The sequence below is a fragment of the Carassius gibelio genome, chromosome A14, assembly GCF_023724105.1.
Source record: "Carassius gibelio isolate Cgi1373 ecotype wild population from Czech Republic chromosome A14, carGib1.2-hapl.c, whole genome shotgun sequence".
Lineage (NCBI taxonomy): Eukaryota > Metazoa > Chordata > Actinopteri > Cypriniformes > Cyprinidae > Carassius > Carassius gibelio.
The window spans coordinates 12,351,790-12,371,153 of NC_068384.1; the positions used below are offsets into that span (position 1 = coordinate 12,351,790).

The following is a 19,364-nucleotide window of genomic DNA, read 5'->3' on the forward strand; positions in this document are numbered from 1 at the left end:
TTCCTTTTTAGTATTTTATTTTCTGGAGCTGCAGTTCTGTTAAGTGCTGCGAGAATGGACAGCGAAGTACAATATGATTCTGCTTTAGCTCTCATTAAATCTAGTCTATTCAAACCAGAGCCAGGCTTCTTGTCGCCCATCCTTTTATTAAGCCACACTGTGACACACTTTGAAATATTGTACAGTATGAATAATTAATTTTCAATACTTATAAATAGTATATCAACTCCTGCATATTTAAGTGCATGATTCAAAATAGCAACTATGAAGCAGCCTCTCCCAACTTTTACTGGATTATGGCTAATAAGATGATTAAAAATGCAAATCCAAAAAGAGAAATTGTTTATTTGTGGATATCACAGATAATACTTTTGATTAAATGGCCTCATTTTAAATGCTAGTCTCAAAAGAAGGCTTAGGGATCGAAGTACTTTCTTAATATGAAATTTATAGTTCTGGGCAATGTCAGCCAGATGTTATTTCTCTGTTCTCGCCAGTGGCTGCTAGTTTGCTATAAAGTTTTGGAACTGATAACTAGTTTGTGTTTTACAGGTTGTGGTTGGAGACATAGTTAAAGTTAATGGCAAAGATTTCATACCAGCAGATGTTATACTGCTGTCGTCCAGGTAGACGAATCTACGTCATCAGAAGGGAACTTGTCCATCCTTTTGCCCCTGACTCACACTCAACACCCAAAGGAAGTGATGATTAACGGGCTAATAACAAATAACCCTGAAACAAGGCCCCAAATCAATGCAGTGACGTTACAAATAGTATCAGTTAGTGGTTGTAGTAATATAAATGTTATCTGAATCCACAAAGGATGAAGGATTAAATGACTAGTTCACCCAAAATTGAAAATTCTGCCATAGTTTACTCGCCTTTTTTTTGTTCAAAGCCCAAACGTTATAGGGGTTAAGTTATTCTTTAATAGAAATAAAGTCAAAATCAACACTTCCTTTAGTGGATGTTTGCTTATTGATTAATATTGACTCTTCACTGTCAAAATTCATTTGTCAGCCAGGCTTTAAGTTGTCCCAAAGTTCTGGGATGTTACAGATGCTTATGTCAGCCATAGATTTCAATAATTTGTCATCAAATATTAATTCTGAAAGCATTTACTTTACTCTTGGTTTAGCCTGGCTTGGGTGGATTTTGAGCAGTGGGCATTGTGTTTTTTCCTCTGTGAAGATTAAACGTTTGTGTCTCTCTTCCCTTGTTGTGTGTGCTCTTCCTCCTCTGCCCATCTTATGTCCTTTCCCTCCTCTCATCTCCACCTTTCACCCTCCTCTCCCACATCATGTGATGAACAACCTTCTCCCGACTTCACTCGTGTCATTCTCCTTGCGTGGGGGCTGCTGGGTAATTAAGGTGTCGGTAGGGGAGGTAGTCCGAGCAGCCAATGGAGATCACCTCCCGGCCGACCTCATCATTCTGTCGTCCAGGTCAGGAACAGCTCCGGTTTGCATGCGGGCTAGGTGGGAAGGGGGCAGGGGGTACACAGGTGGAGCAAATCTGTTACTTTAATATTTCGATCTCTCCATTTGTGTTTTTGCATCCTATGTTTAGTCTTGGTTATGCCATTTTTTTAGCTGTGATCTGATAGATATCGCTGGGTGATACACATTTTTCTGTCTGTATTCAAAAATTACGTTATTAAAACATTAAGATTAACATCTTATAGCATCTTATAGCTTTTGAAACTGATTCAGTGAAATTAATTGAACTTACCAATTCTAATACCATTTTGCTATTGAAGTTGTCAGTGATTCATTAAAATCGAATTAAAAATTCTAAAGGCTCATACTTAAAAAAAATACTGAAACTAATTTTAGAACTAATATGGAAACGGATTTTCCAGAAATATAATGGCTAAATAAATTTTTTTAAATCACATTTAAATCAATGTTTTATTCAAAGTGGTTTTATTTTGTATCACCAGCATTATGATCCTGAATATATCTTGTTCAACAAATTGCTCAGCCACACTATACAGTATGTCTGATAATTGTGCAGTAAAAGGACCAATTTAGACTCTCATGATTAATACCTCTCTTGCACTATTGTTGGACCATCCTTTTGTCATGAGACTTTTATATTCGAACACTAAAAATGGGTTGACAGTGGACAAATTTTTCAGAGGACAACTCTGTTTAACTCCCAGCAGAAAATACTGATGAAGCCCTTTTTTTTATAACCGTAGAGTCATGTATTACAGACCTATGCTTTGTTCTGAAGATGCTTAAGCTTGTACACACAGGAAGAACAAAGCGCTTCTCTAACACAGCTGGAGAAAAGAACCATTGAGTGACTGTGAATGTCAAAGCTGTTGGAACAGTGCATGGCTTTAGCAAGAGCTCAGACTCTGCATGCAGTCACATTAACACAATGTACAGTATTGTAATGAACCTTTTATAGTAAAACACATTGTTCAATACTGAATCTATGGGAAGTTTTATTTTCACTGTGTCTTGGTGAGGACTTGTTACATTTTTGACAACTCAGTACAGAAGAAATGAGTATTGACATCCATTTCTGTTTTATATAGACCCAAAGCATAGCATACTTTTCTAATATCTTTTATTTTAAGTATAAGGACCATCTTTTTTGATCACGCCCGCTATAATTTATTAAAGTAGGGAGATGTGTAACAGCTTTGGCCCTGTGAGCTCGCTGTCCTGCTTTTGATCTTCTCAGCATTAACACTCAATGTTCATTTGTCTGGTGTGCTCCATCTTTCCTTTGTTGCATGTGGAAGATGTCACTAAAAATAAAAACAGCAGAATGTACGGCCATAAACAAAGATGCATTGAGTGAAGGTTTCCTAATGTGTGTGCAAAACGAAGAATCTAAAGAAGTGCCATTAGAGAGATGTGTTAAAATCTTTAGACCAAGAACTAAAATGTTTTATGCAGTTTGGGGGAAATATGCTGCCCAGTGGACTTCCCTCAGTGAAGTAAATAATAGCAATACAATTTTAATAGAAAACGCAGGTAGCTCTGGAAAACAAGGCATCTTTGATTATGGGGCTTCATTTAGCTGTGGTTTTATTCAATGTAAACAAACTTTCTTTAGTTATTATGTATGAAACTTGAAATACATTAGATACAAATTTTTAGCCAATGCCATGTCTGTTTTACATGATTTTCATGTTTAATTAAAGTGGCTTAGTTGTGCTAATTTCTTTTAAGATACACTATTGTTCAAAAATTTGGGGTCAGTACAATTTTTTTTATTCTTGAATTTTTTTTTTTTTTTTTCAGAAATCATCTGCTGCTTAAGAAACATTTATTAAAATCACAGATTAAAAAATTGTGCTGCTTTATATCTTTGTGAAAAATATTTTTTCAGGATTCTTTGAATAGAAAGCACAAATTAATAGCATTTATTAAATATAAATACGTTGTGACATTATTAATGTCTTTGCTGTCACTTTGATCAATTTAATGTCTTTGCTAAATACTTGTTAAAAAAACAAGTAAACAAGTAAACTTACTGATCCCAGACTTTTGAAAAGTATAAGTTCATATTACTGTATTTCCTATATTTTTCAGTAAACTGTAAAGTACTCTACTGGGGGAGCCATATATCTTCATGGTGTATTAAAATATCTATTTTTTTCATAATGGTGCTGTTTATTGTAGTGAACCTCAAGGAATGTGCTACATTGAGACATCAAATCTAGATGGAGAAACAAATCTCAAGATCAGACAGGTGATTTTTTTGCTCCTTTTTTTTCCCATATCATAACTGCTGCTATTAGTCATTCTTTACAATTCTGCCTGGTTTATCGGTGTGAATTTTATTACTTCGAGTTTTCTGTGTTACCCAGGGTCTACAGATCACTGCAGACATCAAGGACATTGACAGTCTAATGCGTCTCTCTGGACGGATGGAATGTGAGACTCCCAACAGACACCTTTATGAGTTTGTGGGCAATATTCGTCTGGATGGACACAGGTAGGAGAAAATCGACAGACAGAGTGTGAGTGATAAAGTGTACAATTAAATTTGGCTTGAAGTCAATGAAAGAAAAGCAGAAGCCATGACCGACATGTTCAGGTGGACTTCAGGCTTGTGTTTCATTAGTCTGAAATACTGATGAGCATGATTTGATTTCTGCAGGAAGAATTCGATCGAAGTTTATGAATGAAAATGTCTCATTGATACTTTAAGGCAGTTTTAGTAGTGTATTGATATTTTGGAAGGAACAAATCTATACTTTATAAAATGTCAAATTTGTTGTGTTTTCATTAAACCTCCTATGCAGTTATCTATATCTAAAATAACATTCTCCTGCTCTTATGCTATAAAGTGGTATTTATTGTTTAAAATGTTCAAATCACATCAATTGTTGTGTTGGCTCCATATTTAGCACTGTACCACTCGGCCCTGATCAGATCTTGCTGAGAGGAGCACAACTCAGGAACACCCAGTGGATCCACGGTATCGTGGTCTACACAGGACACGACACCAAACTCATGCAGGTCATTTGTCTGCTTCAGTCAGCTTCAGACGTATCCCAAATCGAGCTCCATTCTGAGAAACCGTCATGTTTTGTGTCTCCAGAACTCCACGTCCCCCCCTTTGAAGCTTTCCAATGTGGAGCGTATCACCAACTTCCAGATCCTCGTGCTTTTCGGCTGTCTCTTGGCCATTTCGTTCGTCTGCTCCATCGGGCAGACCATCTGGAAGTACCAGTATGGCAATGACGCCTGGTACATGGACCTCAACTGTAAGAACCAGTCCCCCTTTCCTTCTGTCATGCTAGACCGCTTGCGCATCTGTGTGCTTCCATTTTTTTTTTTAATCGTCAGTAATTTCCGTCTTCCCTCTATGTAAACAAATATGCATTGCATATGTGAATATTTGTCAATAAAAAGGGAAAGGATAACTTTTTCCTTTTAGTTCTAATATGCATAGACACGTGAATGTATAAATGGTTGAATATCACAAACGCTGCTGTACTTCTTTTGTTTAGTTTTTTTGTTGGTTTTGTTATCAGCTTCCTTTCTAACATTGTTTGGTTTGTGTTTTTTGTTTCTTTGTTGTTGTCGTTTTCTTAACAGCTCCAGGTAACAACCATTTAAAACCCTTGGCCATCTGTGAATGACCCCTCCTTACTAACCCCTAACTGAAGCTCAGCTTTTGCTAAGCTACCGAAGCCACTTATATGGTTGCCCTACTTTGAGAGGGTAATTGCAGAGGACCGCACACACACCAGGAGTCCAATGATAGGTTTTTCCCTTCCAGCTCTAAACTGTATAGACTCTTAATGCCTGATGTCACAAATGTGCCTTCCCTTTCTTTATTTTGGTGACATGTTAAACACTTTGCAAGCTCCGGCTTCAACCGCGTCAGCGTCCTTTCACGCGTGCCTAACAAATGAGCCATGACAGGAAGCCTTGGACCCAAAAAACACTCGTGGACATAAGCAACGAGGCACGGGCACTGTCAGTGCAAGAGTTTGAAACGTGTTTCTGTGCAGAAGCAGAAGACCCTGGATTTCAAACCGTGATTTCCTCTTACCCACCTCCTCTTCCTCCTCGTTCAGCTGTGTTTGTTATACCAGTGCTGACAGACGAGGCAGAAAAGGCCCAGCTCTGGAGAAGATGTGCAAATCCATGCTAATAGGCTTAATGTTTGGATTGTAAAAGTATGATATTAAGAAATGCAACACTGCCTTTAATTTTTAATGAGCAGTGATGGGAACACATCTGTTGCATGCCTTGAGCATTGCAGTTAATTGAAAAAGAGAAAAATAATACATTTTCTGCACCACCAAGAGGCAAAAATGTGTTACATTTTGTGGCAGGAGATGCTGGCAAATTGATTAACGTGTCACCACCATCATTACTTTTGATTTAAATAGGAGGGGCTGTTTGTGTCCGAATCGATCGCAGCTTGTTTTATGGCCTACATGGTTCCCTTCTTGGTATGCTCCGAGAGTTTATTGAAAATGTTGTCAAATGTTGAGATGCACCACCTTGGATTCTGGGTTCCATGTGTAATCATTCATATCCAGCACAATTATTTGGAAAGGAATTAACAAGGATGGGTGCCATGAGGTCATAAAGCAGGTATCCATCATGAAATTGATTATTCCTCTAAAGGAGGGAGACTCTGTTTTTATGTTTGTTATTTGCCCTCCAAGTGGAGCTGTAAAATGGAGAGGTGGCATTGATTTGTCGTTTACATGCTTTTGCAGATCATACTTACTTTATAAACCAAAGAGACTTCCTGTTTTCAGTCAGTGGTATAATCAGTGATTTATAATAAGATGATTAATAATAGGGTTAATAATAAAAATTAAAAAAAAATGGGGGGAAAGAAATGATTAATTGTAATTACAAAGGTAGAAAGGCATTTAAAGTAAACTTATAATGTCACAAAAGTTTTCTATTTCAAGTAAATGCTTTCTACACTCAGGAAAAGCATGTACAAAAGCTGTCACTAGGGCAGTATCTTTTCAAAAGGCACTTTCTACCTAAAGAGTCCATATTGGTACCTTACAGATACATATAACTACCTTAACCCTTTAAACATATTAGTACCTAAAAGGTGACAGCTTTTGTACCTTTTTTTTCTGAGAGTGTATTTATGAAAGAATACATATAAGAGAATCACATTTCCACACAAAAAAGAGCAGCAAAACTGTTTTCTGTTTTGATAATAATAAGAAGTGTTTCTTGAGCACCAAATTAGCGTATTAAAATTATTTCTAAAGGATCATATGACACTGAAGACTGGAGTAGTTGTTGCTTAAAAAAACTACTTCGCATAACAGGAATAAATAAAATGTTAAAACATAAAAAAAAAACTTATTTTCAGTATGGCATTTCTTTCAAAAGCATTACCATACATAAATTTTAGGTCAGTAAGATTTTTTTTTGTGTATCAATGTAGCATTTTTATTCATTTCAATGGCAGATCTAATATAAAGCACATTTCAAAACTTAAATTAGTCTGAATACAGAATTCTGAATGGCTGTCAATAGAGAAGAATGCTTTATACAACCAGGTGGTGTAGTTTTGACATCAGGTAGCTAACAGAGTCACACTAACCAGCGATCTCTTGACCTTTTGGGCATGTTTGGATTTATTTTTATTTTTATTTTTTGCTGGATATCATATGATTCATTCCTAGGCTCGAGGTAAACGCAATGCTATAGCTGAGCTTGAAGGTTTCTAGATTGGGTTAGTAGTGTGACAGATACACACCTTCCACTCATTAGTCTGAGTGTTGCATACTTCAGGCAGATGAGTAATTAATTCTTCATCATACGTAATTAATTTGACCTTGAATCCCTGTGATATTTTACTCTGCTTCCGTCCCAGTATCCCAACAAACGCACATGGATGTATGCAGGTGGGCCTCCAGAGCACTTGAGCAGCAGTCATTTGTTATGCATTCACGCCACCATGAAATAACATGTAGTAGGTCTTGAAAAGTGCTGACCCCACAGCATGACTCCTTGCTTCACTGATGTCACTGGACATGCAGTAGCTGAGAGAGATGGTGCTGCATCTTCTGCTGCTTCAGTATATCGTGTGAGCACATGCGATTAAAGTTTCCTTTGTTTACTGTAGCCGGTCAAATGCAGAGAAATGGTCTGCTTTATGCCCAACTTGGTCTCTGTTGGGTTTAGTTTTACACTTTCAAGACTAGAATGATTTTTCAGTAGTCAGGAAATAAGTTCTTCCTTGAATTTAGTAGTTTGCATCCAAAAATCGTAAAACAGGAAAGGCCTTCAACCAACAAGCAAGAGATGGTCAAGTTTTGTTTGGTTACTTGTACCATGTGTCAGACCTTCTGAATTATTGAAAAGTCTCTAAATGTCACATCTCCCTGTTCTGCTCCATTTGATGGGAAGGTACTTTAGACTGGTCTCCCTCCTTTACATTGAAACATCCAAACTGATTGTCTTATTTCCCACCACTAGCCAAATCCTCTTCCTCTCTCCGTGAGTCAGTTCCAATAGCAGTTGTATGTCCTCTCTAGTTTCATGACTCTTTACGAGAAAATCACTCCCTCTCCTAACTGCTCAGAAAGAGAGTTATTGCATTCTGTGGACCCCCCCCCCCCCCTCCCCCCTCCCCACAGGTAAAGCTTTTTATTTGTCCTTAAAGCCAACATGAAGTCAAAAAGAACCCATCTTGCTCTTACTATGAATGTTTCATCAGTATTTAATGTTAACCAATATCCAAAAATTTTATTCTATGGGTAAAATACAATTCAGGGACTCCCATATTTATCCAAATTAGAATTGTATTTTTGTTTAAGACTACTGTTGTAGGTGATGTTGTTTTTAAGATCTTGCTAGTAGTTAGTATTGTATTGATTAGTATTACATAGTATTATTGAATGTATTTCTCTACTTGAAAATCATTTTAAACATGGGCATATGTCACAAAGTAAAATGGGTTGTGAATGTTGTTTCATGTTGACTTTAACACTATGTGTGTACGGTCTTGTGTCTGTGGTCTTGGTTTTATTGATTACACTTTTCTTTCTTTTTGTGCTGCTCTCTTTGTTAAATTTGTTTTTTGATTAAGATTGGAAATCATAATCACCCACCCCCAGTGCATTGTGGGATAATGTGTTGCTTGGAATCTTACCCCTATTGCCAAAGCTGCCATTATGACATCAAAGAATCAAGTCTCAGTTTAGCTACTGATTAATGGAGACCTAATCTGAAAATTGAATGTACATTGTAGGTTAGAGGCCTAGGAGAGATTGGGTGGAAGAGTTGTACTGTGTAACTTTAGAGTATAGTGTTTGCACAACGCTCACACAACACTAGTGCAGCATTGTGGAAACATTGCAGATTAGACCAGATGAGTTTGTGGCATTATTGTCCTTCCATCATTTTTCCCCAATCCCCCCCATCCCATCATGGCTTTCATTGCTCAGAAAACTTTCTGTCACCTTACTACCTCTCTCTCCTCTTCCTCCCTTTGCTTTTAATTTTCCAGATGGTGGAGCAGCCAACTTTGGCCTGAACTTCCTCACGTTCATCATCCTCTTCAACAATCTGATTCCCATCAGTCTTCTGGTGACTCTAGAGGTTATCAAGTTCATCCAGGCTTTCTTCATCAACTGGGTGAGTGTGAGGCTGAGCTCCAAGAGCTCTGTTTGTGTCATGAATCTGCTGTCTTTGAAATGCAGACAGCCTAAACCTCCAGGGCCCATCCCAGAAAACTACACAGCCCAAACGAAAGTGGATCTTCATCAAAATAACCCATTTGAAGATGCCAAAACTGGATTTGGGGCAGGGTCACTTAAAACAACCAAACACTGCATTTAGATGCAGTGGAGATTTGTGAATTCCCATCGAATGGCAAGATCTTTGAGCAGGAGTTTCATTCCACTTGTTTTGATAAACGGGGTATAAAAAGAGTTGTTTGAAGTGTACAATTATGTTTTGGAGTCCAGATGGCAAGGTAATAATAGTAAATGGTTGTTAATATTAATTCTGCCTGGTGACGTGCTGTATTTTAGGACACTGACATGCTGTATGAAGCCACCAACACACCAGCTATGGCCCGGACATCAAACCTGAATGAGGAGTTAGGACAGGTACTGATTACCCCCACATCCAGAAGTAAACAAAATGAAACAAATAAAAACAATGACATTTGATTTATATTTGTAAAATCAAATTTCATGCAATTATGCATAATATATATACTACTGTTCAGTTGACATTTTAATACTGTTAATCAGTAATGTTTCTTGAGCACCAAATCAGCAATGAATCATAATGATTTCTGAAGGATCATCTGAGATTTTAAATTGCTGCTTTAAAAATTAGATTTAAAATTATATTAAAATAGAACAGTGCCTTTATGTTATTGATTTTTTTCATCAAATAAATAGGGTCTTGGTCAGCATAAGAGACTTCTTTCAAAAAGATATTTGTATTGACCACAAATGTTTGAAACGTTTTGAATGACACTGTTAAATGTAATCTGCAGCAGATCTCAAAATGTGTAATACATCCTCATGCCAGTTATTAATAATAATAAAGGCCCACTGATCACAGTCTAGTTTATTCCTAATGCATTAAATCAAGTCTTCCCTGTTTGTGTAGAATATTCTGTTTCACGCAGAATAAGTTGCATTACGGAAGTAAAATGGGTTGAAAATATTTGCTTTAAATTTAACTACCTAATTAATTCTAGTTTATTGCTCTCTCTTTCCTTAATCCAGGTGAAGTACATCTTTTCAGACAAGACGGGCACCCTGACCTGCAATGTCATGCAGTTTAAGAAGTGCACAGTTGCAGGCGTGGCCTACGGGTAAGGCTCTGTTTCACAATGCTTTCATAATCTGTAGAGTGTACATCTGGCTCTAGCTGTCTTGTCCTCAGCTCCCTTGTTAGCAGCTGCCTCGATGCTTCCCTGCACAGCCAGACACATTCTATAAATATCAGAGAAGGGGACTCACAGGTTTTCTTCCTCTTTTTTTTTTTTTTTTTTATTATTTTTTTTACATGCTTGGAAACACTGCATTTCTGGTTGCCTATTTGTCTAACTTGGGACATTTTTATGGAGCATGAATATATAAATGTGTATTCTAAAACTAGATAGAACATTTGATTAGAAACAGTTGAATTCATAAGCCTAAAGTGTTTAATGAAAGGTGAGATTCCCACTGTGCTGCAGCTGACACTGTGAGTGTATTTTTGAAGAAATGTTCATCAGTGTGCTCAGCGTGTGGCAGATGAAACTGTATAAGATGGCTTAGCTCTCTTCCGTATCTGTGTTTTTCCCCTTCTCACTGGATAGATTTCTTGACAACAGTGATGTTTATGGTAAGCAGTTTACGAACGATGAGGCGCTTTGGACGAGGTCACGTCGAGGCCACAGTACTGAGCTTATTTGATGTTTACAAAGACTTCAGATCTTATCACAGACACGCAGCCATCACAAAAAACAGCCTGATGTTCACATTCATGTTTAATGGCGTCTCTTTATGTTCTGCATTCAGATAATAAAGCATATGGTGGCAATATCAGAGCTGGATCTAAATGATCTGCTCTCCAGCATTAGGAGCAACATTAATCCTATTAGCGCAATTAAAACTCTTCTGAGATGAGGAGGTTCAAGAGACAATTCCTCTGTGACACTTAAAGGAAAAGACATTCACTGGAAATATTGAAGTAGTTATGTTGAACTAGATTTGCCTTTCCAATACTAGTGCTTCCAAGGCAGCAAAAGAATAGCATTAAAGTTTAATTAGTAGTTTTATTTTGGTGAGGATGGGGGTTACTTTGAGCTGCCTCAGGCCACATTAGAGTTTGAGCATGCAGCCTAGAAGTATCCAGCTGAAGTGATGAAAACAGTTTTGATGTTTATAATTCTTTATATTAGATCAGTCTCTGATGTTTTATTTCCTCTTTTAGTCATACGTCGTCTTCTGTGGTGTGCATTCACAGGTTAGTCAAGACAAACTTGACCTTTGCTACAGAGTAAAATACAAGACGAGCTAGTGTTTCCCAAAAAAAAAGCATAATTGGGCTAGTTTTAAATAGCAGCTGGGGTGGTTTTGTACATGGTGCCATTCCATCATTCCTGAAGACATTTCTTTTCTGTCCGTGCAGAGGAGGAATCCCTCTGCTTATCACTTGATGAAGTCAGCGCGGTACCCGTTTAGTCTCTCACAAGTATATTCACGGCTCTTTGACACTTGCAAACTGGCCCATATTTCCGAAGCAAGTCCTTGTACTCCACCTCATGAATATGTATGCCGTCTTTAATCAGCTTCAAATAAACTTTGTCCTGTTTGCTGATGCATCCTTCCTCCTCTCCTGAGTGAGTGTAGCACTGAACGAAGTCATTGATGTTTCTGAAGCGTGACATCTTTTCTTACAGTGAGTGGGGAAACTTGGCGCAAGCCCAAAGGAAGAGTTTGATGTGGAATATAGCTTTGATTTTTGACTTGACATGTTTATATGACTGGAAAAACCAACACGCTGCAAGGGTAGCATGCTGGAGTTGTGGTGTTAATGCTGAGACGAGCTGATGTCTTTCCACTAGACCTTGTCAGTTGTGTTACTTCCGAGTTGAATTTCTTCAATTTCTTCAATTTTATTTCCACTTCTCAATCCTAATCAACCTAATCTTATTTCAATTCAGTTAAGTGCTATGGAAACATTTCTAATATTTGAGTTTTATTTTTTTCACTTTTGTTTCAGTAAGCAAAAATATTTTAATAGTTTTAGTTCGTTAACTGTAAAAATGCTGTACAAAAGACTTGAATGCTTTTTGCACCTGTAGGTGTCTCTGTCAAAGCATGTACTGTTTTCTATGCTCATAGTATTATTTCAGACATAGTCATATGTCTTGTGTAAAACATAGATTTTACAAAGTGCTCCTCAGCCATCAGCACTAGAGGAATTATTGTATCTGATATGTATTATTTCTTTTGCTTTTGGTATTACAAATTTTGTACTTTAATGGCTGTGTTAAGCTTGTAAAGCTGAGCAGTTTTTTTATGGATGGTAATTTGCACATCTTTTTCTTTGCCAAATCTTCATATTTTCTTCCGCTTATTTGTAAGCCTACATCAGGGTCTCCAACATAGAGTGTAGTCTCAGGCAGAAGCATTGGGGTGATTGACAAACAAGATGGTAATGTGCTGCAGCAAATGTGCTCTTTACACCACTTTTGTTGCTTTTTAGTACATTTTTGTGTGTAAATATCCAGCTTTACTCATCCCACCCTCAAATATCTCAGGGGTTAGATGTGGTCTCATCTGTGTACATGGTACAGCAACTAATTAATGTGATAAATATTATCTACTTAGGTTAGGTTATTCCAACGATTCCATATTGTCAAATTTCTTATGAAGAATTGTATGTACAGTATATTTCGTAAGACTATTGCTTAAGATGATACTACTGAATTGCAATTATCAAACACTTTTTTATTATTATAAAAAAAAAGCATGATATAATATGGAGTATGAACGTCATAGTCATGAAAAGCAGTTTTCAGATTTATGGAACAGAGCAAAAGATATGCAATTTGGTGCTATTGCATTCATTTAAATGGCTAAAGTGTTGGATCAAATTCTGATAGCTTGTGGAGGACCGTACACTGATGTTTGAGAAGAATAGACTGATTGAGAAGTGTGTGTGTGTGTGTGTGTGTGTGTGTGCGCGTGCGTGTGTGTGTCTGTGTGTGCGTGCGTGTGCGTGCGTGTGTGTTGTTTGACTCAAGGAGCTGGATCTAGGCCTCGAGGTCTATTTTGGGTGTGGTCGTGATACCAACTCTGCAACATGAACAGCCATGATCTTTACCAACTAGGCTGCACCTACTTTTTAAATAAACTTTTGAGAGTGTCTCTTTGAAGTGAGCTGAGGTAGTGCAGTTCTGCAGGATCCTTTTATGCAAGTCTCTCAGGAACCCTACTGCATCTACAGTATCTTCTTTTTATTTCTCTAGTCAAAGCTGTTTTTCTCAGTAACAACCCAAATGGCCTGACACAGCTAGCATTTGTCGGATTTAAAGCATGTTTGTTTTAAAAGGCCAAGTACCACCCGTCTGCAGAAATCTCTTTTGTTTGGATGGTGAAGAAGTCGTTGAGTCTAATACCTGCAGGACTTGTGTTGGCCTATATTAGCGTAAATGCACTGTTCCCCCCTGCTATAATGCAGGTCTTCTGTTTCAGCGTGCTAAACAATTCTCTTCCCCCTGAGGCTGATGGTACAGAGTCAGATATTTGCATGGCCAGTCAACCTGCCTTTTTGTTTTTATAGCTTTTCTCAAGTCATAATTTAGGTTTGAAATATGATACATAAAGCATGACGCAATAGGGTCAATGCTAATGTTTTTTGATCATTTCCACAGTCATGTACCATGGTATTTTCGTGGTATTTCATGCAAAGGGGAATTCAAAGAATAACTTTATATTGTACATGTTCACAAACCATGATACTGTGGTTGGCACAAATAATACCATTATTGTTTTATTGTTGCTTTATTGTTTTATTAGGATCCCCATTAGTGGCCCATTTAATGGTAACCATTAGACACATGGCACTCATTTGTTAGTTTCACTTGCACATTACTTTTTCAGAATGATTCGTACAATACACCCAACTTCATTTACTGTTTTTTTATTTTCCTAGGGTGCTATTCTCCCTTTGTGTCATAGTAAACACATTGCTTATTTTGCTCCTTTCCTCACCACTGTCTGGTCCTTAAACACTCGATCAGGCCAGTGTCCACTCATTTTACAATTAACTAAGCCCTCAACGCCCAAATCTGTTGACCAGAGAGAAACGCGAGAATAATTTGCTGCTGTCGAGCCTACAGCGGTTGCTGTGTTTCCATATCCCAGCAGACACAGTTTAGCAGCCAGCAGTTCATTCTCTTCCCCTTTACTAGCACTGGCTTCTCTCACTAGTCTTTATATTGGCTAGACAATAATGTAGCTGTTCCAGCATTCACCTGATTAAATGTCTTAACTTGGATTTGTGCTTTGCCAGTCATACTCCCTTACCCTTCAAGTTTATGTGTGAGATTTGTTGTATTAAATCTGCTACATTTTTGGTTGATTGCTACAGATAAATATTCACAGAGTTTTGCCGTACAGGGAATGTATTTTAAATGTCTTATTTTGGATCGGCACTCATACATCACTCAAAAATCCCTTTCTTATTTTCTTGAGAGCCATCTGCACTGGCAGAAATGCAGGGTAAACATGGTCATTTCTGTTCTGTTCTGTCTGTAACTCTTCACTCCATCCAACAGTCATGCAGCTGAAGTTGAGGATGGTAGTTTTGCGGAGGAAGACTGGTAAGGACCGACACCATTGGCTATTTGTTTTATGCTTCTGTGATGTGATTTTGCCATGACGCCTTGTGAGAAATGTGGTTTGAGCCCTTTTCTTGTGATGTGGTTGTGTTTAGTAGACTTTGTCAGCACGGTGTGACACTAAACTGGTGTGAAGCAGATGAATGTTGAATGTGAATTAGTGAATAACTGTTGTCTTCTGTGCTGTGCTTGTTCGATTGAATCTGATTAATCTGTTGTTTTGGGCTGTATGGTATAAAGAGCTTCAGGTATTTTCTGTTGTAGAGTGAGGCCAGATTCTCTTGGATTTCTCAGCACCACCTCGTTTACTGTATATTAAAGTAATTTTATGTTATTTAGCAAGCTTTTTCAGATTTCTATCTGCTATTAGTTGCTGGGCAAATTCCCCTGTGTAACCTGTAGATAAAGATCTAATTAAAGGACACTGATAATTCAAGGAGATTTGTGATCAGTCTCCAACTCCTGAGTCAGTGTTGCAGGGGATTGAATTTATAACCTGTGAGCAGCCAAGATCCTGAACCATTAGGTTACAACACCATCTATGCCATGTCATGACACACTTTAATTTGTAACTAGAACAGCCAAACTCAAGACACATTAATTTTAGACAACGCTGATAAAATATGAATGGAGCACCAACTTAAAAATGTAACTTCCCACTTGGATACTACTGAAATATTTCTCAGAGCAGCGGAGATGTTCTCCCCAGAGCATATGAGAAGTAGGAACTCTTACTGGTATCCAGTCTGGATCTAATTTCACCCCAAATAAGCAGAAATACGAAATATATATGTATATTTTACATAAGTGCAAAAAAGGGGACAATATAATAGACACAAAGACAAATTCTCATTTACTGCATTGCTAAATGTGAATTATTTACATTTTAGCATTAATAGCTTAAATTAGCATTGTGATCCCATGAGCAGAAACATGTTCTCAAATTGCAGTGTGAAGAGGGGCTTTCTAGAGATCTCTGGTGTCTTTAGAGGAGCAGGGATTCCTTTGGTGTCCAGTAGATCGAGTATCTTCATACCTCTAATATATTTAGTAAGCCCATTTGATATTGATAGTAAAATCTCAATAAAATTATGCATGTGAAAGAAATCGCTTTCAGTCAAAGACATAGTTCACCCAAAATGAACATTTTAACCTTTGTCTTTCCAAACCTGTATGACTTCTGGACCTCATTGACTGTCATTATATGGACACTTGACAAAAATAAAAAATGTTTGTGCTAACCCTCCCTTTGACTACTAGTGAATAGTATATGAATGTTATGTTAAGTGCAAGAAATTATGTGTGGGGGGGGGGGCAGTCTCAATGCAAATGGTTCAAGTAAACTTCGGTTTTGCAAATTTAAATGAATTGCAAACTGCAGTTTTAATTGAAACATTATTTTTTTGAGTGTAGGCAAAAGTTGCATGCGTCAAGCTAGAATTAAAGCCTGCATAATGATTCCTGGAAGGACTGGGTTGCCTGTTATGGCGAGATATGAAAACTTCTAAAAGCTTTTTAAAAATATCATCAACTATTGCACTGAAAAATATATGCGGTTGATGTCTTTGTCTGAGCTTAGAGCATCGGGTCCTCTGGACAGGATTGTAACTTCATTTGCCTCTGCTGTTTGCGAAAGGGATATGAATGAATGAACAAAATCAGGCCATCAAGGTCCGATAACTACAGTAAATGAATGTTTACACCAATAACAGGCTGTGTTCAGAAAGGAATACTAGCTTGCTGCTTACTGTGCAGTAAACTCTGAATACTGCTTACTGTTTCTATAAATAGCACGTGAAGCAATATGCATTATGCAGTTAACAACCTCCTTGTCACATGAGCTCATTACTTATTACTTGCATGTTTAATTCAGCCAGAGGTATCTTGAAAATACTTTTTTTTTCTCCCATACTATTAGTTTTAAAACACTTACCTGTTCAGAATCAGAAATTCAGATCAGATCAAAAATAATAATAATAATAATGAGTAAAGAAGTTAAAAATTGCAGCTAGTTACTAATTATTGTTTGCAGTTTATTCAGTTTGAAGTCAGTAAGAATTTTTTGAATGAAATCACTTATGCAAACCAAGGCTGCATTTATTTGATCAAAATACAATCAAAATATTGTGAAATATTACAATTTAAAATAACTGTTTTTAATGCATTTTAAAATGCAGTTTATTCCTGTGATGGCAAAGCTGAATTTTCTCCAAATAATAGCATTAATTTGAAATCGAAATCATTTGTGACATTACTGATGTCTTTATGGTCACTTTTGATAAGTTCAATGCATCCTTTTTGAATAATTTCTTAACAAAAAAAATAAAAATAAAAATTCTGAAAATAGCCAGTTTTAATACCTGTTACTACCGGTCATCATAATATTTCAACAGTTTTAAAATTAAAGGCTATAAACATGTTCATTTATTTATTGATTGATGATATTTGGTAAATGTACTGTATTATTTTATGTCTGTGTGTATATGCAACCTAGCATCTGCTGAAAGCACAGGATTGCAGTGATCTGAGTGTCCATGTTGCATGATGCGCTGCTTTATGTTCAGAAGCTTCGTTTTCTGCTTGTTGCACATTCAAACTAATGTTTGACCAGTGCATTTCAACATGTTTAGAAATCTGTGTGTGTGTGTGTGTGTGTGTGTGTGTGTGTGTGTGTGTGTGTGTGTGTGTGTGTGTGTGTGTGAGACGAGCATGTCTGCACGTATCCCTGCACGAAGTGAGGTGCTGAGAGACGGGAAATTGGATTTTGCTGGTGTCTGTACGGTTTCATTATGCGCTCCTCGTAGTGTGAAGAATTTGTATTTCATCCTCCTCCTCCTTTCCCCCCCTGTCTGTGATTTTGGTCCTTATCTCTACATGAGACCCTCAGTCTCAGAGATGAATCTCACCAACCACCGTTTGAATAAGCTACGACATGTTTGTTAAAATGCATTGTTGAGGTGAACAATGCTGTGACGAAACCATGACATTTTCCCCCCAGACTCTCTTGCCAGAAGCTGAAAATCTGTCCTAACCTCGTCTTTGTCAGATTTATATGGTGCTGATTTCTGAGATTGCTGCTGCAGTGAGATGCTCTGCTCTGATCAAGTGTTTTCCACACAGGCTTGTACAGCACTTTTAGATATGTAAATTGGTTCTTTAAAAATGTCGTGTTCAGCATAGGACCACAGATGCGTCCACTATTGAGCCGTTGAATGGCCTGTATATCACAGACCTGCTAATCAATATTTTTCCTAAAAAATGCTATAGTCTGCAAGGTGTAAATTCAGTGAACCTCTCTACTGGTGGAAGTGTCAATGGGCGGTCGCATGATGTTTGTATCTACTCTAAAGTGATGCTTCATGAATAGTAAGAGGAGATTGTTTTTATTTTTAATGCAAGAGTGTCTGATAATGTGGTGGTACTGTTGAAGTGGGATTCAGCGTGCTTCGGGTCAAAGGTATGGAGCAAGGCACGTGAGGGAATTAATATTAATGTGTTGCATTGGAGAGCTTTCCCTGATGAAGGGGATCTTTTGCATATTATTAATATTGGTGATAGCTTTTTAATCACCTTTTTATGGTTCCTATGCATTAGGTTGTTTTCACAGGAAAACATTGTTCCCCTAATTATGAAAAGAATTTACCTTGCCATTTTTAAAAAATGTAATATAAATATAATACAAAGTATTATTATTATTTTTTATGAATGTATGTAATTTATTCTAATTTCTAATGATGCTGAAACTGCAAATCCATCATAAATAAAAAATCATTATTTTCTTAGTCAGGTCCTACTGGAACATTACATTTTAATTGTAGTTAATACATGCTTGAAACACTCCAGCTTCTCTTCTCTTTTTCGTAATGTTAATATTTAAAAGCACCTCTTGTGGTTTCTTTGTGTGAGGTTTGATTAATGGCAGCACATTGCTTTCTTAATTATGAAAATAACTGGCGTTGCCATTTTATGAATGTTATGCACCAGCTGTAGTTTGATGCTTGAATTGCAATTCAGTTATAATAAATGTTAATAAATAATAAATAATCATTATTTGCTATGCTTAATTAAAATGTACATGCATTGAAAATTGAAATCTTTTGTCAACATTAACTCATGAAAGTAATTTGGTTTAATGCAAAAACTTGATTGAAATCGAACAATGACAGACCCCCTGCAGTGTCATTGTAGATCCCCTAGGGCTCAAATGTGTAAATGGCACTTCATGTGCTAACAAACAGACTGACGCTTAGCAGTTAAATAACGATGGAGAATTTTACTTTTCAGTAAAGAGAGAAAAAATGTCCTTTTTGTTTCTAAATGAGAGTACCTGTTTGTGTATTTATCTGTCTTCCTTCATATCTCTCTGTCTGTATGCAGTCACAGCTCTCAGTCTACAGAGGAAGCTGGATTTAATGACCCTAGCTTACTGGAAAACCTCCAAAGTAATCATGTAAGTACAGTAATGGCATCATATCTGCTCAGTCATGCCCAGCCAGCCTGAGAATTTACACACAGGTCCTGATATCCACACGTTCACA

The 19,364-nt window shown here is 37.2% G+C and overlaps 1 protein-coding gene across 4 annotated transcripts in view; it reads left to right on the plus strand.

Moving 5' to 3' along the window:
• The window catches only part of LOC128027507 (phospholipid-transporting ATPase IA), a 111,613-nt gene that overhangs the window by 33,936 nt on the left and 58,313 nt on the right, over positions 1–19,364 (plus strand). Inside the window, exons 7-16 of one of the 4 annotated variants that reach the window (XM_052615186.1) lie at positions 553–626; positions 3,645–3,714; positions 3,833–3,960; positions 4,376–4,487; positions 4,570–4,735; positions 8,977–9,104; positions 9,503–9,580; positions 10,214–10,302; positions 14,764–14,808; positions 19,204–19,276. In XM_052615186.1, coding sequence (XP_052471146.1) covers positions 553–626; positions 3,645–3,714; positions 3,833–3,960; positions 4,376–4,487; positions 4,570–4,735; positions 8,977–9,104; positions 9,503–9,580; positions 10,214–10,302; positions 14,764–14,808; positions 19,204–19,276 — 963 coding nt within the window. Of the gene's footprint in view, positions 1–552; positions 627–1,371; positions 1,446–3,644; positions 3,715–3,832; positions 3,961–4,375; positions 4,488–4,569; positions 4,736–8,976; positions 9,105–9,502; positions 9,581–10,213; positions 10,303–14,763; positions 14,809–19,203; positions 19,277–19,364 lie in introns of all 4 variants that reach the window. The other 3 variants (XM_052615187.1, XM_052615189.1, XM_052615188.1) reach the window with 3 other exon arrangements.